The 19,126-nt window shown below is 66.2% G+C and overlaps 1 protein-coding gene and 4 long non-coding RNA genes across 5 annotated transcripts; 1 reads left to right on the top strand and 4 right to left on the bottom strand.

Moving 5' to 3' along the window:
• Positions 1 to 104: 104 nt before the first annotated feature.
• On the bottom strand, positions 105 to 18,460 carry LOC128802680 (deleted in malignant brain tumors 1 protein-like). The gene is given in 23 exon segments (XM_053969236.1): positions 105 to 223; positions 296 to 397; positions 1,818 to 2,138; positions 2,873 to 2,936; positions 2,938 to 3,096; positions 3,098 to 3,181; positions 3,183 to 3,247; positions 4,838 to 5,033; positions 5,901 to 6,028; positions 7,504 to 7,833; positions 8,911 to 9,234; positions 9,482 to 9,514; positions 9,720 to 9,740; positions 9,783 to 9,824; positions 9,917 to 9,979; positions 10,793 to 11,113; positions 12,002 to 12,149; positions 12,151 to 12,332; positions 13,619 to 14,031; positions 15,207 to 15,531; positions 16,052 to 16,105; positions 16,359 to 16,424; positions 18,451 to 18,460. Coding segments are annotated over 23 exon segments (3,552 nt in total). The 3' UTR covers positions 105 to 122.
• On the bottom strand, positions 436 to 1,186 carry LOC128802701 (uncharacterized). The gene is made up of 3 exons (XR_008435559.1): positions 1,146 to 1,186; positions 935 to 1,005; positions 436 to 495 (listed from the first exon to the last, which is right to left on the bottom strand). It is a non-coding gene; the product is annotated as an uncharacterized LOC128802701 (long non-coding RNA).
• LOC128802695 (uncharacterized) lies at positions 5,068 to 5,527 on the bottom strand. The gene is made up of 3 exons (XR_008435552.1): positions 5,486 to 5,527; positions 5,290 to 5,366; positions 5,068 to 5,214 (listed from the first exon to the last, which is right to left on the bottom strand). It is a non-coding gene; the product is annotated as an uncharacterized LOC128802695 (long non-coding RNA).
• On the bottom strand, positions 6,452 to 6,860 carry LOC128802696 (uncharacterized). Its single transcript, XR_008435553.1, has 3 exons — positions 6,749 to 6,860; positions 6,595 to 6,625; positions 6,452 to 6,488 (listed from the first exon to the last, which is right to left on the bottom strand). It is a non-coding gene; the product is annotated as an uncharacterized LOC128802696 (long non-coding RNA).
• Positions 7,861 to 8,135, top strand: LOC128802697 (uncharacterized). The gene is made up of 3 exons (XR_008435554.1): positions 7,861 to 7,907; positions 7,995 to 8,020; positions 8,058 to 8,135. It is a non-coding gene; the product is annotated as an uncharacterized LOC128802697 (long non-coding RNA).
• Positions 18,461 to 19,126: the final 666 nt, after the last annotated feature.

Genomic DNA, 19,126 nt, shown 5'->3' with positions numbered 1-19,126 from the left:
AGCTCCAGGCCCCAGGTGAGCTCCAGGTGAGCTCCAGGTGAGCTCCAGGTGAGTTCCAGGCTCCAGGTGAGTTCCAGGCTCCAGGTGAGTTCCAGGCTCCAGGTGAGCCCCGCCAGGTGAGCTCAGGGGGCGTCGTCCATCAGCTGCAGCTCCTCGGCCTCGCCAGGTGAGTCCCTCCTGGGCAGGTAAATGGCGCCGGGGGCCCTCGGGGCGTCCAGGTGAGCTGGGGACACACCTGGCGTCACCCGGGCTCACCTGGGCTCGCCCGGGGGGGCGGGGCAGGTGCGGGACTCACCTGGGACACACCTGGCCCGCAAGGTGAGCCAGAGCAGGGCCCCGCCCAGCGACGTCAGCAGCACCAGCAGCGCCACCAGGTATGCGCAGGTGGGGGCCGCACCTGGCGGGGACAGGTGAGGGGTCGGGGGGAGCCAGCACACCTGTCCTCACCTGTCCTCACCTGCCTCGCCCTGCTCACCTGTCCTCACCTGTCCTCACCTGTCCTCACCTGTCCTCACCTGTCCTCACCTGTCCTCACCTGCCTTGCCCTGCTCACCTGTCCTCACCTGTCCTCACCTGTCCTCACCTGCCTTGCCCTGCTCACTTGTCCTTACCTGCCTCCCCTTTCTCACCAGTCCTCACCTGTGCTCACCTGTCCTCACCTGCCCCACTTTGCTCATCTGTCCTCACCTGTCCTCACCTGCCTCGCCTTTCTCACCTGTGCTCATCTGTCCTTACCTGCCTCACTCTGCTCACCTGTCCCTACCTGTCCCACCCTTCTCACCTGTCCTTACCTATCCTCACCTGTCCCATTTTTCTCACCTGTCCCACCCTTCTCACCTGTCCTTACCTGTCCTTACCTGCTCCACCCTTCTCAGCTGTCCCTGCCTGTCCCACCCGTCCCTACCTGTCCTCACCTGTCCTCACCTGTCCTCACCTGTCCTGGTTTAACCCTTCTCACCTGTCCTAACTCTCCTGGCTCCTCTTCCTCACCTGTCCCACCTTCACCTGTCCTCACCTGTCCTGGCCCTTCCCAGCTCTCCGGGCTCCTCCCTTCACACCTGTCCTGGTTTAATACTTCACACCTGTCCTGCCCTCACCTGTCCCACCTGTCCTGGTTTAACCCTTTTCACCTGTCCCACCTTCACCTGTCCCACCTGTCCTGGCTCCTCCCTTCTCACCTGTCCCACATTTCACACCTGGCCTGGCTCTTCTCACCTGTCCCTTTACCTTCCCTGGCTCCTCCCTCCTCACCTGTCCTGGTTTAACCCTTCCCACCTGTCCTGGTTTAATCCTTCTCACCTGTCCCACCTTCACCTGTCCCACCTGTCCTGGCCCTTCTCACCTGTCCTGGCTCCTCCCTTCTCACCTGTCCTGGTTTAACCCTTCTCACCTGTCCTGGTTTAACCCTTCCCACCTGTCCTGGTTTAATCCTTCTCACCTGTCCCACCTTCACCTGTCCCACCTGTCCTGGCCCTTCTCACCTGTCCTGGCTCCTCCCTTCTCACCTGTCCTGGTTTAACCCTTCCCACCTGTCCCGCCTTCACCTGTCCCACCTGTCCGGGCTCCTCCCTCCTCACCTGTCCCAGCTCTTCCCCTCACCTGACTTGCACCGGGATTCCTCCCCCACACCTGGGGCTCACCTGAGCCCCTCCCCCACACCTGGAGCCCCTCCCCCACACCTGGGGCTCACCTGAGCCCCTCCCCCACACCTGGAGCCCCTCCCCCACACCTGGGGCTCACCTGGTGCCCCTCCCCTCACCTTTGGCCCCTCCCCCCACATCTGTCCCTGCCCTTTGGCCCCTCCCCCCGGCGCTCACCTGCGGGCAGGGCGCAGCGCACCTGCGCCGCCCCACCTGTGCAGGTGCTCGGCCCCGCCCCCTCCCGCAGGCACTCCTGCAGCTGCGACTCGGAGCCGTCGCAGGTGAGCCCGGCCAGGTGAGGCCCCGCCCCGGGCAGGTGCGGCCCCACAGGTGCGCCGAGGGCGGGGCCGCAGCCCAGCTGCCGGCACAGCACCTGCGCCTCGGGCAGCCCCCAGGTGAGGCCGCACACCTGCAGCCAGGTGCGCTGCAGCAGCACCTGCACCTGCCCCGCGCAGGGCCCGGGGCCGCCCCGCAGCCGCACCTGGGGGGGGTCGGCACCTGCAGGGAGGGGAGAGCGTCAGGCACACCTGGGCACACCTGGGGGCACCTGGGGGCAGGTGAGGCAGCACCTGGGAACACCTGAGCCCTCCCAAACACACCTGAGCACCCCCACCCCTCACCTGTCCCAGGTGCTCACCTGTTCCCCCCAGGTGCTCACCTGTCCCCTCACCTGTCCCCCCTGCACCCCTCAGTGTCCCCTCACCTGTCCCCCACGTTCTCACCTGTCCCCAGGTGCTCACCTGTCCCCCCCACCTATCCCAGCCCTCACCTGTCCCACCCCTCACCTGTCCCAGCCCTCACCTGTCCCCCCACCTATCCCAGCCCTCACCTGTCCCACCCCTCACCTGTCCCCTCACCTATCCCAGCCCTCACCTGTCCCACCCCTCACCTCTCCCAGCCCTCACCTGTCCCCTCACCTGTCCCCAGGTGCTCACCTGTCCCCTCACCTCTCCCAGCCCTCACCTGTCCCCTCACCTGTCCCCTCACCTGTCCCCCTGCACCCCTCAGTTTCCCCTCACCTGTCCCCAGGTTCTCACCTGTCCCCTCACCCCTCACCTGTCCCAGGTGCTCACCTGTCCCACCCCTCATCTGTCCCAGCCCTCACCTGTCCCCCCACCCCTCACCTGTCCCAGGTGCTCACCTGTCCCCCCCCAGGTGCTCACCTGTCCCAGCCCTCACCTGTCCCCCTCACCTGTCCCCCCCAGGTGCTCACCTGTCCCCCCTGCCCTCACCTGTGCCGTGCTCACCTGCGCACACCACGCCCGCGTCCTCCTCGTGCCCGCAGTCGTGCTCCCCCCCAGGGCTGCCGCTCGCACCTGTCCAAGGTGAGCTCCTCACCTGAGCAGCGCACCTGGTCCAGCCACACGGGGCCGGCGCCGGGCCCGAAGCGGGCGCGGCCGGGCGCGCCCAGGGCGGGGCCGCAGCGCACCTGGCGGCAGGTGACCCGCGCGGGCCGCCAGGTCCCAGGTGTCGTCGCACACCGTGCCCCACCTGCCCGCGTGGAACACCTCGACGCGCCCCGCGCACCTGTGCGGGCCCCCCGGCCAGGCGCACCTGGAGAGGCGCCCCCGGAGCCGCCGGGACAGGTGAGGGCGTGGGGGGCGGGGCTGCGGGGACGGGACAGGTGAGACAGGTGAGACAGGTGAGGGACAGGTGAGACAGGTGAGGGTGTGGGGGCAGGGCTGCGGGGACGGGACAGGTGAGGGCATGGACAGGTGAGACAGGTGAGAGAGGTGAGGGACAGGTGAGGGACAGGTGAGGGTGTGGGGGCAGGGCTGCGGGGACGGGACAGGTGAGGGCATGGACAGGTGAGACAGGTGAGGGATGGACAGGTGAGGGGACAGGTGACAAGTGAGGGGGGACAGGTGAGGGGGTGGGGGTGGGGCTGCAGGGATGGGACAGGTGAGAGACAGGTGAGGGACAGGTGAGGGACAGGTGAGGGCGGGGCTGCGGGGACGGGACAGGTGAGGGATGGACAGGTGAGTGCATGGACAGGTGAGACAGGTGTGGGACAGGTGAGACAGGTGTGGGGGGCGGGGCTGCGGGGATGGGACAGGTGAGTGCATGGACAGGTGAGACAGGTGAGGGACAGGTGAGGGACAGGTGAGGGACAGTGAGGGCGTGGCGGGCGGGGCTGCGGGGACGGGACAGGTGAGGGATGGACAGGTGAGTGCATGGACAGGTGAGACAGGTGTGGGACAGGTGAGGGATGGAGAGGTGAGGACATGGGGCTGTGGGGGACAGGGGACAGGTGAGGGACAGGTGAGTGAATGGACAGGTGAGGGATGAACAGGTGAGACAGGTGAGGGGGGACAGGTGAGAGGGGACAGGTGAGAGGGGACAGGTGAGTGATGGAGGACAGGTGAGGGCAGGTAATGGACACCTCACAGCACACCTGTGCCCCACCCCCTACCTGAGCACATCTGTCCCTGCTCACCTGAGCACACCTGTCCCTGCTCACCTGGGCACACCTGTCCCTGCTCCCTGTCCATACCTGTTCGTTCTCAACTGTCCTTACCTGTCCATACCTATTCTCACCTGTCTCTGCTCACCTGTTCCCACCTGTCCGTGCTCACCTGTGCTCACCTCTTCTCACCTGTCCATACCTGTGCTGACCTGAGCTCACCTGTCCATGCTCACCTGTCCTCACCTGCCCACCTGTCCACACCTGTGCTCACATGTTCTCACCTGTCCATAGCTGTGCTCACCTGTGCTCACCTGCCCACCTGTCTGTGCTCACCTGTCCATACCTGTTCTCACCTGACCACGTGTCCATGCTCAGCTGTCCTCACCTGTGCTCACCTGTGCTCACCTGTGCTCACCTGCCCACCTGTCCGTGCTCACCTGTGCTCACCTGAGCTCACCTGAGCCCACCTGTGCTCACCTGTCCATACCTGTGCTCACCTGTTCTCACCTGTCCTCACCTGTGCTCACCTGTTCTCACCTGTCCATACCTGTCCTCACCTTTCTCACCTGTCCGTACCTGTTCCCACCTGTCCATACCTGTGCCCACCTGTCCGTACCTGTGCTCACCTGTGCCCACCTGTCCATGCTCACCTGTCCATGCTCACCTGTGCTCACCTGTGCTCACCTGCTCCCACCTGTCCGTGCTCACCTGTCCATGCTCACCTGTCCATGCTCACCTGTCCATACCTGTGCTCACCTGTCCGTGCCTGTGCCCACCTGTCCGTGCTCACCTGCGCACTCCACCGCCGCGTCGCGTTCGTGCCCGCAGGTGTTGCTGCCCCAGGGGGGGGCGGGGCAGTGCCCCAGGTGCCGCTCGCTGCCCGCGCAGGTGAGCTCGCTCAGCCACACCTGGCCCGAGCCCCGCCCGAAGCGCGCCCCGCCCGGGGCCGCCAGCGCCGGCCCGCAGCGCACCTGGCGGCACACCACCTGTGGGCAGGTGAGCACACCTGGGTGAGGCCTGGGAACACACCTGGGGCAGGTAAACACACCTGGGGGGCCTTAACACACCTGAGAGACCTTAAATACACCTGGGGCAGGTAAACACACCTGGGTGAGTCCTGGGAACACACCTGGGGCAGGTGAACACACCTGGGGGGCCTTAACACACCTGAGATACCTTAAACACACCTGGGCAGGTAAACACACCTGGGGCAGGTAAAGACACCTGAGAGACCTTAAACACATCTGGGGCAGGTAAACACACCTGGGGGCCTTAAACACACCTGGGCAGGTAAACACACCTGGGGGCCTTAAACACACCTGGGGGACTTTAAATACACCTGGGGGGCTTTAAATACACCTGGGGGCAGGTAAACACACCTGAGAGACCTTAAACACACCTGGGGCAGGTAAACACACCTGGGGGGCCTTAAACACACCTGGGGCAGGTAAACACACCTGGGGGGCCTTAAACACACCTGGGGGCAGGTAAACACACCTGGGTGACCCCAAACACACCTGGGTGAGCCCAAGGAGACACCTGAGCTCACCTGGACACCTGCAGGGCTCACCTGTGCAGCCCCCCAGCCTCACCTGAGCCCCCCTGTGCTCACCTGAGCCCCCCAGCCTCACCTGAGCCCACCTGTGCTCACCTGAGCCCCCTTGCCCTCACCTGTGCTCACCTGTCCCCCCAGCCTCACCTGTCCCCCCCGTGCTCACCTGAGCCCACCTGCCCTCACCTGTCCCCCCCGCGCTCACCTGAGCCCACCTGCCCTCACCTGTCCCCCCGTGCTCACCTGTCCCCCCCTGCCCTCACCTGTCCCCCCGCGCTCACCTGAGCCCACCTGTGCTCACCTGGGCGTCGCTCAGGTCCCAGCCGTGGTCGCACACGGTGCCCCAGCGCCCCTCGTGCAGCACCTCCACCCTACCTGCGCACAGGTGCGGCCCGGCCGCCAGCCGCACCTCACCTGAGCTCGAGTTACCTGTGGGGACGCACAGGTGAGGCCCCGGCGCCGGCTGAGCCTCACCTGGACAGGTGAGACCCGCCCTAAAGGAGCACAGCACACCTGTGCACGGCACACCTGTGCACGGCACACCTGTGCACACCTGTCCTCACCTGTGCACACCTGCCCATGCCTCACCTGTCCACATCACACCTGTGCACACCTGTCCTCACCTGCGCACACCTCTCCACAGCACATCTGTGCACACCTGTCCATAGCACACCTGCACACACACCTGTGCACACCTGCACATGCCTCACCTGCGCACATCGCACCTGCACACCTGTCCTCACCTGCGCACACCTGTCCACAGCACATCTGTGCACACCTGTCCATACCACACCTGTCCATAGCACACCTGCACACACACCTGTGCACACCTGTCCATATCATACCTGTGCACACCTGTCCGTGCCTCACCTGTGCACACCTGGCACACCTGTGCCTCACCTGCGCACACACACCCCTGCACACACCTGTCCATATCACACCTGCGCACACCTGTCCCTAACACACTTGAGCACACCTGGCACACCTGCACACACCTGCGCACACCTGTGCCTCACCTGCGCACACCTGTCTGTGCCTCACCTGCGCACACCTGTCCCTCTCACACCTGCGCACACCTGTCTGTGCCTCACCTGCGCACACCTCTCCCTATCACACCTGCACACACCTGTCCGTGCCTCACCTGCTCACACCTGGCACACCTGTGCCTCACCTGTGCACACCTGTGCCTCACCTGCTCACACCTGCGCACACCTGAGCACACCTGGCACACCTGTGCCTCACCTGTGCACACCTGTGCCTCACCTGCTCACACCTGCGCACACCTGAGCACACCTGGCACACCTGTGCGTGCCTCACCTGCGCACACCTGGCACACCTGTGCCTCACCTGTGCACACCTGTGCCTCACCTGCTCACACCTGCGCACACCTGAGCACACCTGGCACACCTGTGCGTGCCTCACCTGCTCACACCTGTGCCTCACCTGCGCACACCTGAGCACACCTGGCACACCTGTCCGTGCCTCACCTGCGCACACCTGCGCACACCTGAGCACACCTGTGCGTGCCTCACCTGCGCACACCTGTGCCTCACCTGAGCACACCTGGCACACCTGGCACACATCTGCGCACACCTGTCCGTGCCTCACCTGCGCACACCTGGCACACCTGTCCGTGCCTCACCTGCGCACACCTGAGCACACCTGGCACACCTGGCACATACCTGGCACACCTGTGCGTGCCTCACCTGCGCACACCTGTGCCTCACCTGTGCACATCTGTGCCTCACCTGCGCACACACACACCTGCACACACCTGTCCATATCACACCTGGCACACCTGTGCGTGCCTCACCTGCGCACACCTGGCACACCACCTGGCACACCTGTGCGTGCCTCACCTGCACACACCTGGCACACACCTGGCACACCTGTGCGTGCCTCACCTGCGCACACCACGCCCGCGTCCTCGCCGTGGTGGCAGTTGTTCTCCCCCCAGGTGCGGTGGGCGCACCTGAAGAAGTCGGGCTCCTCCCCCGTGCAGGTGACGTCATCGAGCCAGATGGGCCCCTCCCCCCGGCCGTACCTGGCCGCGCCCGGCGCCTCCAGGGCGGGGCCGCAGCCCAGGTGAGCGCAGAGCACCTGCGCCTGCCGCGGGCCCCAGGCGTCGTCGCACACGGTGCCCCACAGGTGCGCGTGCAGCACCTCCACCCGCCCCGCGCACCTGTCGGGCGCACCTGAGAGGCGCACCTGGGGCGGGGCCGGCACCGCCGAGGCTGCAACGGAGGGGAGGGGAGGGGTCACCTGGGGCAGGTGAGGGACAGGTGAGGGGAGGGGTCACCTGGGGCAGGTGAGGGACAGGTGAGGGGTTGGGGTTACCTGGGACAGGTGAGGGACAGGTGAGGGGATGGGGTTACCTGGAACAGGTGAGGGACAGGTGAGGGGAGGGGTTACCTGGGGCAGGTGAGGGGAGGGGTCATCTGGGGCAGGTGAGGGACAGGTGAGGGGGGCAGGGTTACCTGGGGCAGGTGAGGGACAGGTGAGGGGAGGGGTCACCTGGGGCAGGTGTGGGACAGGTGTGGGGGGCAGGGTTACCTGGGACAGGTGAGGGGTTGGGGTTATCTGGGACAGGTGAGGGGAGGGATTACCTGGGGCAGGTGAGGGACTGGTGAGGGGCGGGGTTAACTAAGGGTTACCTGGGGACAGGTGAGGGGCAGGGCCAGGTGTGTCCCAGGTGTGTCTCAGCATGGCCTCAGTTGTGCCCAGGTGCGCCCTCCCCTCCCCCTCACCCATCCCCTCCAACCCCCATAGTCCAGGTGCGCTCACCTGTCCCCTCACCTGCGCACACCTGAGCTCACCTGTCTCTCAGCACACCTGAGCTCACCTGGGCACACTCAGCAGCGCACCTGAGCTCACCTGCCTCACCTGCGCACACCTGAACTCACCTGTCCCCACTCCTGCTCACCTGAGCCCACCTGTCCACACCTGAGCCCACCTGATCCCACCTGCCCACATTCACCTGAGCCCACCTGAGCTCACCTGCCCACATTCACCTGAGCCCACCTGAGCCCACCTGAGCACACCTGAGCCCACCTGAGCCCACCTGTCTGCACTCCTGAGCCCACCTGATCTCACCTGCCCACATTCACCTGAGCCCACCTGAGCCCACCTGAGCTCACCTGAGCCCACCTGATCTCACCTGCCCACATTCACCTGAGCCCACCTGAGCACACCTGTCTGCACTCCTGAGCCCACCTGAGCCCACCTGAGCCCACCTGATCTCACCTGCCCACATTCACCTGAGCTCACCTGAGCCCACCTGAGCACACCTGATCTCACCTGCCCGCCCTCACCTGCGCACGCGGCGCCGGCGTCCTCGGCGTGGTTGCAGGTGTGCGTCCCCCAGGTGTGCCCGGGGCACTGGGCCAGGTGAGCCTCGCTGCCGGCGCACCTGAGCCCGTCCAGCCACACCGGCCCCGCCCCCTCGCCGAACTGCGCCGCGCCCGGCGCCCACAGGGCGGGGCCGCAGCGCACCTGGCGGCAGGTGACGGCCGCGTCCGCCAGGTCCCAGGTGTCGTCGCACACCGTGCCCCACCTGCCCGCGTGGAACACCTCGACGCGCCCCGCGCACCTGTGCGGGCCCCCGGCCAGGCGCACCTGGCCCTCCTCGGGCTCACCTGGGCCGCGGGACGGGGACAGGTGAGCTCAGCTGGGCGTGGCCCGGCCTCACCTGGGCGTGCCCTGGGCTCACCTGGGCACCAGGAGCTCACCTGGGCACTCCAGGGGCTCACCTGAGGGTTCTGGGGTCGCACCTGGAACATGGAACAGGGACAGGTGAGCTCACCTGAGTGCCAGGGGCTCACCTGGGCACTCCAGGGCTCACCTGGGCACTCCAGGGCTCACCTGGGGGTGTCAGGGGCTCACCTGAGGGTTCCGGGGTCACACCTGTGGGCACTCCTGGAACACAGAACAGGGACAGGTGAGCTCACCTGGGCTGCCCCCCCAGCCAGGTGCACCAGGGGCTCACCTGGGCACCAGGGGCTCACCTGGGTGTGCCACATGCTCACCTGGGGGGGTCAGGGGCTCACCTGGGGGCTCCGCAGTCACACCTGGAACATGGAACAGGGACAGGTGAGCTCACCTGGGCACACCAGGGGCTCACCTGGGGGTGTCAGGTGCTCACCTGGGGGTGTCAGGTTCTCACCTGGGGGTGTCAGGTTCTCACCTGGGGGTTCCGGGGTCGCACCTGAGGGCGGCGGGGCTGCACCTGGGACACAGAACACGGACAGGTGAGCTCACCTGGGCGGGGCCAGCCCCACCTGAGCCAGGTGCGGGCGTGGTTCAGCAGCCCCAGCTCACCTGGGGACACCTGGGGCTCACCTGAGGGTGCCGGGCTCACACCTGGCTCAGGCAGGGACACACCTGGAGCACAAAGCAAGGGCAGGTGAGCTCACCTGGGCACTCCAGGGGCTCACCTGGGGGTGCTGGGGCCTCACCTGGAGCACATGGGGGGAGCTGGGCAGGTGAGCTCACCTGGCCGGTGCCCCAGCTGTGCCCAGGTGTGCCCCAGGTGACCCCAGCTGTGCCCAGGTGTGCCCCAGGTGTGTCATGGGATATTCCCAGCTGTGCCCAGGTGTGCCCCAGGTGACCCCAGCTGTGCCCAGGTGTCTTCAGGTGTGCCCAGGTGTGTCTGTGCATATCCCCAGGTGTCCCCAGGTGTCCCCAGGTGTAATCAGTTGTGCCCAGGTGTGTCCCAGGTGTGTCTGGATCTCCCCAGGTGTGCCCAGGTGTGTCCCAGCTGTCCCCAGGTGTGTCCCAGCTGTGTCCAGGTGTGCCCAGGTGTGCCCAGGTGTGTCCCCAGGTGTGCCCAGGTGTCCCCAGGTGTCCCCAGGTGTCCCCAGGTGTGCCCAGGTGTGTCTGCAGGTGTGCGCAGGTGTGTCCCCAGGTGTGTCCCAGCTATATCCCCAGGTGTGTCCCAGCTATATCCCCAGGTGTAACCCAGGTGTCCCCAGGTGTAACCCAGGTGTCCCCAGGTGTTCTGTGGGTGTGCCCAGGTGTCCCCAGGTATCCCCAGCTGTCCCCAGGTGTGTCCCAGGTGCCCCCAGGTGTCCCCAGGTGTGCCCAGGTGTCCCCAGGTGTATCCCAGCTGTACTCCCAGGTGTGTCCCAGCTGTACCCCCAGCTGTGTCCCAGGTGTGCCCCTCCCGCCTCACCTGCGCAGGTGCCCCGGGCTCACCTGGCTCGGCGCAGGTGACGGCGGCGTGCGGGCAGGGGGGGGCGCCCCAGGCCCTCACCTGGCACTCCAGCAGGTTCCCCTCGCCGCCCTCGCACCTGAGCGACTCCACCCAGGTGAGCTCGTCGCGGGGCACGCTCACCTGGGCGGCGCGGAGGGCGGGGCCGCAGCCCAGGTAGCGGCAGGCGACGCGCGCGGCGGGCAGCGCCCAGGTGAGGCCGCAGACCCCGCCCCAGCGCCCCTCGTGCCGCACCTGCAGGCGGCCGGCGCACCTGTGCGGGCCCCCGGCCAGGCGCAGGTGAACCAGGTCGGCCAGGCCCGAACCTGCCGGGGGGGGACAGGTGAGGGCGGGGCAGGTGAGGGTGGGACAGGTGAGGGTGGGGCAGGTGAGGGACAGGTGAGGGTGGGACAGGTGAGGGTGGGGCAGGTGAGGGACAGGTGAGAGTGGGACAGGTGAGGGTGGGGCAGGTGAGGGACAGGTGAGAGTGGGACAGGTGAGGGTGGGGCAGGTGAGGGTGGGACAGGTGAGGGTGGGGCAGGTGAGGGTGGGGCAGGTGAGGGTGGGACAGGTGAGGGTGGGGCAGTTGAGGGTGGGACAGGTGAGGGGCTTTGGTCACAGCCCACCTGTCCTCACCTGTCCCTCACCTGCACACACCTGTCCCATCTTTCCCATCCCTCACCTGTCCCACCTGTCCCACTTGTCCCACCTGTTTCTCACCTGTCTCTCACCTGTTCCACCTGTCTCACCTGTCTCACCTGCCTCACCTGTCTCTCACCTGTCTCTCACCTGTCTCACCTGTCCCACCTGCCTCACCTGCACAGACACGTTGCTCTCACCTGTCTCTCACCTGCACACTCTCACCTGTCCCACCTGTGCCAGATGCCTCACCTGCACACACCTGTCCCATCTCTCACCTGTCTCACCTGTCTCACCTGTCCCAGCTGTCCCAGGTGCCTCACCTGTCACACCTGTCCCACCTGCGCACACCTGTCTCACCTGTCACACCTGTCTCACCTGCGCACACCTGTCTCACCTGTTTCACCTGTCCCAGGTGTCTCACCTGTCACACTTGTCTCACCTGCGTACACCTGTCTCACCTGTCCCTCACCTGTCTCTCACCTGTCACACCTGTCCCACCTGCACACACCTGCCTCACCTGCGCACACCTGTCCCACCTGTCACACCTGTCCCACCTGTCACACCTGCCTCACCTGCGCACACGACGCCGGCGTCCTCGCTGTGCTGGCAGCTGTGCACTCCCCACCCTCTGTGGCGGCACTCGTGGGGCGCGGCCTCCTCACCTGTGCAGGTGAGCCTGTCCAGCCAGACGGGGCCGCGGCCGGGCCCGAAGCGCGCGCGGGGCGGGGGCCGCGATCACCTGCCCGCAGCCCAGGTAGCGGCAGACGACGGCGGCGGCGGGGAAGGCCCAGCCGTCGTCGCACACCGTGCCCCACCTGCCCAGGTGCAGCACCTCCACCCGGCCCGCGCACGCACCTGGCCCGTCCGCCAGGCGCACCTGAGGGGGCGTGGCCAGCGCCCAGCCTGGGCGGGGGGACAGGGGAGGGACAGGTGAGAGTGGGACAGGTGAGGGACAGGTAAGGGGACAGGTGAGAGTGGGACAGGTGAGGGACAGGTGAGAGTGGGACAGGTGAGAGTGGGACAGGTGAGGGACAGGTGAGACTGGGACAGGTGAGGGACAGGTGAGAGTGGGACAGGTGAGGGACAGGTGAGACTGGGACAGGTGAGGGACAGGTGAGAGTGGGACAGGTGAGGGACAGGTGAGAGTGGGACAGGTGAGAGAGAGGTGAGAGAGAGGTGAGGGGACAGGTGAGGGGACAGGTGAGAGACAGGTGAGGGAGAGGTGAGGGACAGGTGAGAGTGGGACAGGTGAGGGGACAGGTGAGGGACAGGTGAGGGACAGGTGAGAGACAGGTGAGGGACAGGAGAGAGTGGGACAGGTGAGGGACAGGTAAGGGACAGGTGAGAGTGGGACAGGTGAGGGACAGGTGAGAGTGGGACAGGTGAGGGACAGGTGAGGGACAGGTGAGGGACAGGTGAGAGTGGGACAGGTGAGAGTGGGACAGGTGAGGGACAGGTGAGACTGGGACAGGTGAGGGACAGGTGAGGGGACAGGTGAGACATGGACAGGTGAGACATGGACAGGTGAGAGTGGGACAGGTGAGGGAGGGACAGGTGAGGGACAGGTGAGAGTGGGACAGGTGAGGGACAGGTGAGAGAGGGACAGGTGAGGGACAGGTGAGAGAGGGACAGGTGAGGGACAGGTGAGAGAGGGACAGGTGAGGGACAGGGGAGGGACAGGTGAGAGTGGGACAGGGGAGGGACAGGTGAGGGAGAGCTCAGGTGAGGGGGACAGGTGAGAGGGTGGGGCGGGTCAGGTGTGACCTGGGCAGGTGAGGGAGGGGCCAGGTGTGACCTGGGTAGGTGAGGGAGGGGCCAGGTGTGCTCAGAGCTTACCTGGGGAGGGAACTGGGGAGGGGCCAGGTGAGGGAGGGGGAGGGGGCGGCAGGTGTGCTCTGGGCAGGTGAGGGAGGGGGACAGGTGTGCTCTGGGCAGGTGAGGGAGGGGCCAGGTGTGCTCTGGGCTGGCTGACAGGTGAGGGTGGGGCTCAGGTAACGGCCCAGCTCACCTGGGGGAGGGGTGGGGGAGGGGCACCCGAGCGGGACAGGTGAAGGGGGGGGAGGGGCAGGTGGGGGTGGGGGTTCACAGGTGTGACGTGGCCAGGTGAGGCTCCCACACCCACCTGAGCACACCTGAGCCGTCCCCCACACCTGAGCCACCTGCCCAGCTGAGGGTGACGTCACACCCACCTGAGCACGTCACGTTGGCCACGCCCCCCCGGGCACAGGTGCGCTCCCGCCAGGGCCCCGCCCTGCACTGCCTCAGGTCGCTCTCGGTGCCTTTGCAGCTCACCTGTTCCAGCCACACCTGGCCAGGTGCGGCCCCAGGTGCGGCCCCAGGTGTGGCCCCAGGTGCACCCTCAGGTGTGGCCCCAGGTGCACCCTCAGGTGCGTCCCCAGGTGCGTCCCCAGGTGCGTCCCCAGGTGCGTCCAGGGGGGTCCCGCAGCCCAGGTACCTGCAGACCACCTGAGCCTCCCGCGGGCCCCAGGTGTGCCCGCAGACCCCGGCCCACCTGCCCAGGTGCAGCAGCTCCACCCTCCCCCGCGCAGCGGTGCCGGCCCCCGGCCAGGCGCAGGTGAGGGCGGCTCCGGCTCCAGCGAGTCTGCAACACCTGGGCTGATCAGGACAGGTAACCCGGGCACCCCCAGGTGACCCCAGGTAACCCCAGGTAACTCCCAGGTAACTCCCAGGTAACTCCCAGGTAACTCCCAGGTAACCCCAGGTGACCCCAGGTAACTCCCAGGTAACCCCAGGTGACCCCAGGTGACCCCAGGTAACTCCCAGGTAACTCCCAGGTGACCCCAGGTAACCCCAGGTGACCCCAGGTAACCCCAGGTAACTCCCAGGTAACTCCCAGGTAACTCCCAGGTAACCCCAGGTGACCCCAGGTAACTCCCAGGTGACCCCAGGTGCTCACAGGTAACCCCAGGTGACCCCAGGTAAATGCCAGAAAAACCCCAGGTAACCCCAGGTATCCACAGGTAACCCCAGGTAACCTCACCTGAGTACACCTGTCCATACCTGCACACCTGTGCTCACCTGTCCCACCTGTCCATCACCTCTCTCACTTGTCCCACCTGTCTCACCTGTGCACACCTGTCCCACCTGTCCCACCTGCCCATGCTCGCCTGTCTCACCTGCCACACCTGCCATAGCTGCCCCACTTGCACACACCTGTCCCTCACCTGTCCCACCTGTGTCACCTGTCCCACCTGTCCCACCTGTCCCTCACCTGTCCCACCTGTCCCACCTGTCCCTCACCTGTCCCACCTGTCCCACCTGTCCCTCACCTGTCCCACCTGTCCCACCTGTCCCTCACCTGTCCCACCTGTCCCACACCTGTCCCACCTGTCCCACCTGTCCCACCTGTCCCACCTGTCTCACCTGTCCCACCTGTCCCACCTGTCCCTCACCTGTCCCACCTGTCCCTCACCTGTCCCACCTGTCCCACCTGTCTCACCTGTCCCACACCTGTCCCTCACCTGTCCCACCTGTCCCACCTGTCCCTCACCTGTGCTCACCTGTCTCACCTGTCTCACCTGTCTCACCTGTCCCACCTGTCCCACCTGTCTCACCTGTCCCTCACCTGTGCTCACCTGTCTCACCTGTCTCACCTGTCCCACCTGTCCCACCTGTCCCACCTGTCTCACCTCTCTCACCTGTCCCTCACCTGTCCCACCTGTCCCTCACCTGTCTCACCTGTCTCACCTGTCTCACCTGTCCCTCACCTGTCCCTCACCTGTCCCACCTGTCCCTCACCTGTCCCACCTGTCTCACCTGCGCACACGGCGCCGGCGTCCTCCCCCGTGCTGGCAGTCGTTGCGGCCCCAGGTGTGGGCGGGGCACTGGGCCAGGTGCGCCTCGCTGCCGCTGCAGTTGGTCTGGTCCAGCCAGATCGCACCTGAGCCACGCCCGAACTGCGCCGCGCCCGGCGCCCACAGGGCGGGGCCGCAGCGCACCTGGCGGCAGGTGACGGCCGCGTCCGCCAGGTCCCAGGTGTCGTCGCACACCGTGCCCCACCTGCCCGCGTGGAACACCTCGACGCGCCCCGCGCACCTGTGCGGGCCCCCGGCCAGGCGCACCTGGCCCTCCTCGGGCTCACCTGGGCCGCGGGACGGGGACAGGTGAGCTCAGCTGGGCGTGGCCCGGCCTCACCTGGGCGTGTCAGGTGCTCACCTGGGCACTCCAGGGGCTCACCTGAGTGCCAGGGGCTCACCTGGGCGTGCCCTGGGCTCACCTGGGCACCAGGAGCTCACCTGGGCACTCCAGGGGCTCACCTGGGCACTCCAGGGGCTCACCTGAGTGCCAGGGGCTCACCTGGGCACACCAGGGCTCACCTGGGCACTCCAGGGGCTCACCTGGGCACCAGGAGCTCACCTGGGCACTCCAGGGGCTCACCTGGGCACTCCAGGGGCTCACCTGAGTGCCAGGGGCTCACCTGGGCACACCAGGGCTCACCTGGGCACTCCAGGGGCTCACCTGGGCACTCCAGGGCTCACCTGGGCGTGCCAAGGGCTCACCTGGGCACACCAGGGGCTCACCTGAGTGCCAGGAGCTCACCTGGGCACACCAGGGGCTCACCTGGGCACTCCAGGCTTCACCTGGGGGTGTCAGGGACTCACCTGAGGGTTCCGGGGTCGCACCTGAGGACGGCAGGGCGGCACCTGGGGGCACACCTGGAGCACGGGACAGGTGAGCTCACCTGGGCACTCCAGGGGCTCACCTGGCGTGGAGAGCGGGGAGGTCTCACCTGTGCCCTACCTGGGCGCCCCAAACTGTGCCCAGGTGTGGCCTCACCTGTCCCCTCCCCCTCACCTGTCCCACCCCCCTCATCTGTCCCCTCCCCCCTCACCTGTCCCCTCCCCCCTCACCTGACCCACCCCCCCCCACCTGTCCCCTCCCCCCTCACCTGTCCCCCCCCCCACTCACCGCAGAGCCCCCACAGGTGCAGCAGCAGCCCCAGGTGAGCCCGCAGGTAACGGGGGGCCCCAAATCCTCATGGCGGGGGGGACAGGTGGGCTCAGGTGGGTTCAGGTGAGCTCAGGTGAGTTCAGATGAGCTCAGGTGAGCTCAGGTGGGCTCAGGTGAGCTCAGGTGCGCTCAGGTGGGCTCAGGTGAGCTCAGGTGAGCTCAGGTGAACTCAGATGAGCTCAGGTGAGCTCAGGTGAACTCAGATGAGCTCAGGTGAGCTCAGGTGAGCTCAGGTGGGCTCAGGCACAGGTGAGAAGGCGTGGCCACCACAGGTGAGGTCTCAGGAGAGGCCGAGCTGGGACAGGTGAGGGACCTGGACAGGTGAGGGGGGAGGGGACAGGTGAGGGGGGAGGGAAAGGTGAAGGGGCACAGGTGAGAGCCAGCACAGGTGAAGGGGGGACAGGTGAGGGTCAGGACAGGTGAGGGTCAGGACAGGTGAGGGTCAGCACAGGTGAGGGGTCAGGACAGGTGAGGGGTCAGCACAGGTGAGGGGTCAGCACAGGTGAGATCCAGCACAGGTGAAGGAGGACAGGTGAGGGCTCAGCACAGGTGAGATCCAGCACAGGTGAGGGGGTCAGCACAGGTGAGGGTCAGGACAGGTGAGGGGTCAGCACAGGTGAGGGTCAGGACAGGTGAGGGTCAGGACAGGTGAGATCCAGCACAGGTGAGGGTCAGCACAGGTGAGGGGTCAGCACAGGTGAGGGTCAGCACAGGTGAGGGTCAGCACAGGTGAGGGTCAGCACAGGTGAAGGGGGGACAGGTGAGCACTCAGCACAGGTGAGGGTCAGCACAGGTGAGGGTCAGCACAGGTGAGGGGTCAGCACAGGTGAGGGGTCAGGACAGGTGAGGGTCAGCACAGGTGAGGGTCAGCACAGGTGAGGGTCAGGACAGGTGAGGGTCAGCACAGGTGAGGGTCAGCACAGGTGAGGGGTCAGCACAGGTGAGGGTCCCCCCAGTGGTTGAAGACCCCTCCCCCCCCCACCTGAGCCAGGTGTCCATCCCCAGGTGTGCCCCAGCCCCGGGTGCCCCTCAGGTGACCCCCAAGTGTTTTCCCGCCAGGTGTGTGCCCATGTGTGCCCAGGTGTGTCTGTGGGTGTGCCCAGCTGTGCCCAGGTGTGCCCAGGTGTGTCTGTGGGTGTGCCCCAGGTGTGCCCAGGTGTTCTGTGGGTGTGCCCAGCTGTGCCCAGCTGTGCCCAGGTGTGGCCAGGTGTGTCTGTGGATATCCCCAGGTGCCCCAGGTGTGCCCAGCTGTGCCCCAGGTGTGTCTGTGGGTGTGCCCAGGTGTGCCCAGGTGTGTCTGTGGGTGTGCCCAGCTGTGCCCAGGTGTGTCTGTGGGTGTGCCCAGCTGTGCCCAGCTGTGCCCAGGTGTGTCTGTGGATATCCCCAGGTGTGCCCAGCTGTGCCCAGGTGTCCCTAGATGTGTCTGTGGGTGTGCCCAGGTGTGCCCAGGTGTGCCCAGGTGTGCCCAGGTGTGCCCAGCTGTGCCCGTTCCTCACCTGTCCCCCCCCCGCTCTCTCTCTCCCGTTCCGTTCCCCGCTGTCCCGGAGCGGCTCCGGCCCCCGCCCCCTCCCCCCACTGACCCCGCCCCTCCCCCACTGACCCCGCCCCCACTGACCCCGCCCCCACTGACCCCGCCCCTCCCCCCCGAGGTCACCGGGGGGTCCCGGGGGGGGGGGGGAGGGGTGGGGGCGTGGTCACCGATAAGGAGAGGGGCGGGGTCAGGGTGGGGGCGGGGCAAACTCACAGATGGGGGAGGGGCGGGGTCACCAATGGGGGGGAGGGGCGGGGTCAGGGATGGAGGGGCGGGGTCAGGGTGGGGGCGGGGCAAACTCACGGATGGGGAGGGGCGGGGTCACCAATGGGGGGGAGGGGCGGGGTCAGGGATGGGGAGGGGCGGGGTCAAGGGTGGGGGAGGGGCGGGGTCAGGGATGGGGGAGGGGCGGGGTCAGGGATGGGGGAGGGGCGGGGGTCAGAGGATGTGGGAGGGGCGGGGTCAGGGTGGAGGAGGGGCGGGGTCAGGGTGGGGCAGGGGCGGGGTCTCCGCCCTCACCTGCGGCCATGGCGGCTCCGGGGCCGCGCGCGCTCACCTGGAGCCTCCTGGGGCTGCTCTACCTGCGCGGTGAGTGGACGTCATCGCGGGGGGGGGGGGGGCATCCCAGAAACCCCCCAAAAATTCCGGGAGCTCGTCCAAAAAATTCCGGGGTTTTATCCCAAAATTGGGGGATTTTATCCCAAAAAATTCCGGGGTTTTATCCCAAAATTGGGGGATTTTTATCCCAAAAAAATCCAGGGTTTTATTCCAAAATTGGGGGAGTTTATCCCAAAAAAATCCGGGATTTTATCGCAAAATTGGGGGATTTTATTCCAAAAAATTCGGGGGTTTTATCCCAAAATTGGGGGATTTTATCCCAAAAAAAATCCGGGATTTTATCCTAAAATTGGAGGGTTTTATCCCAAAACCTGGGGGAGTTTATCCCAAAAAATGTGGGGGTTTTATCCCAAAATTGGGGGATTTTTATCCCAAAATATTCCGGGATTTTATCCCCAAAAAATTCCAGGGTTTTATTCCAAAACTGGGGGGAGTTTTATCCCAAAAAATTCCGGGGTTTTATCCCAAAATTGGGGGGATTTTATCCCAAAATCTTCCGGGGTTTTATCCCAAAATTGGGGGATTTTATCCCAAAAAATTCCGGGGTTTTATCCCAAAAAACTGGGGGAGTCTATCC

The sequence above is a fragment of the Vidua macroura genome, unplaced genomic scaffold (assembly GCF_024509145.1).
Source record: "Vidua macroura isolate BioBank_ID:100142 unplaced genomic scaffold, ASM2450914v1 whyUn_scaffold_146, whole genome shotgun sequence".
Classification (NCBI taxonomy): Eukaryota; Metazoa; Chordata; class Aves; order Passeriformes; family Viduidae; genus Vidua; species Vidua macroura.
The sequence above is the reverse complement of the archived record's forward strand: the minus strand, read 5'-3'. Positions and strand labels throughout refer to the sequence as shown.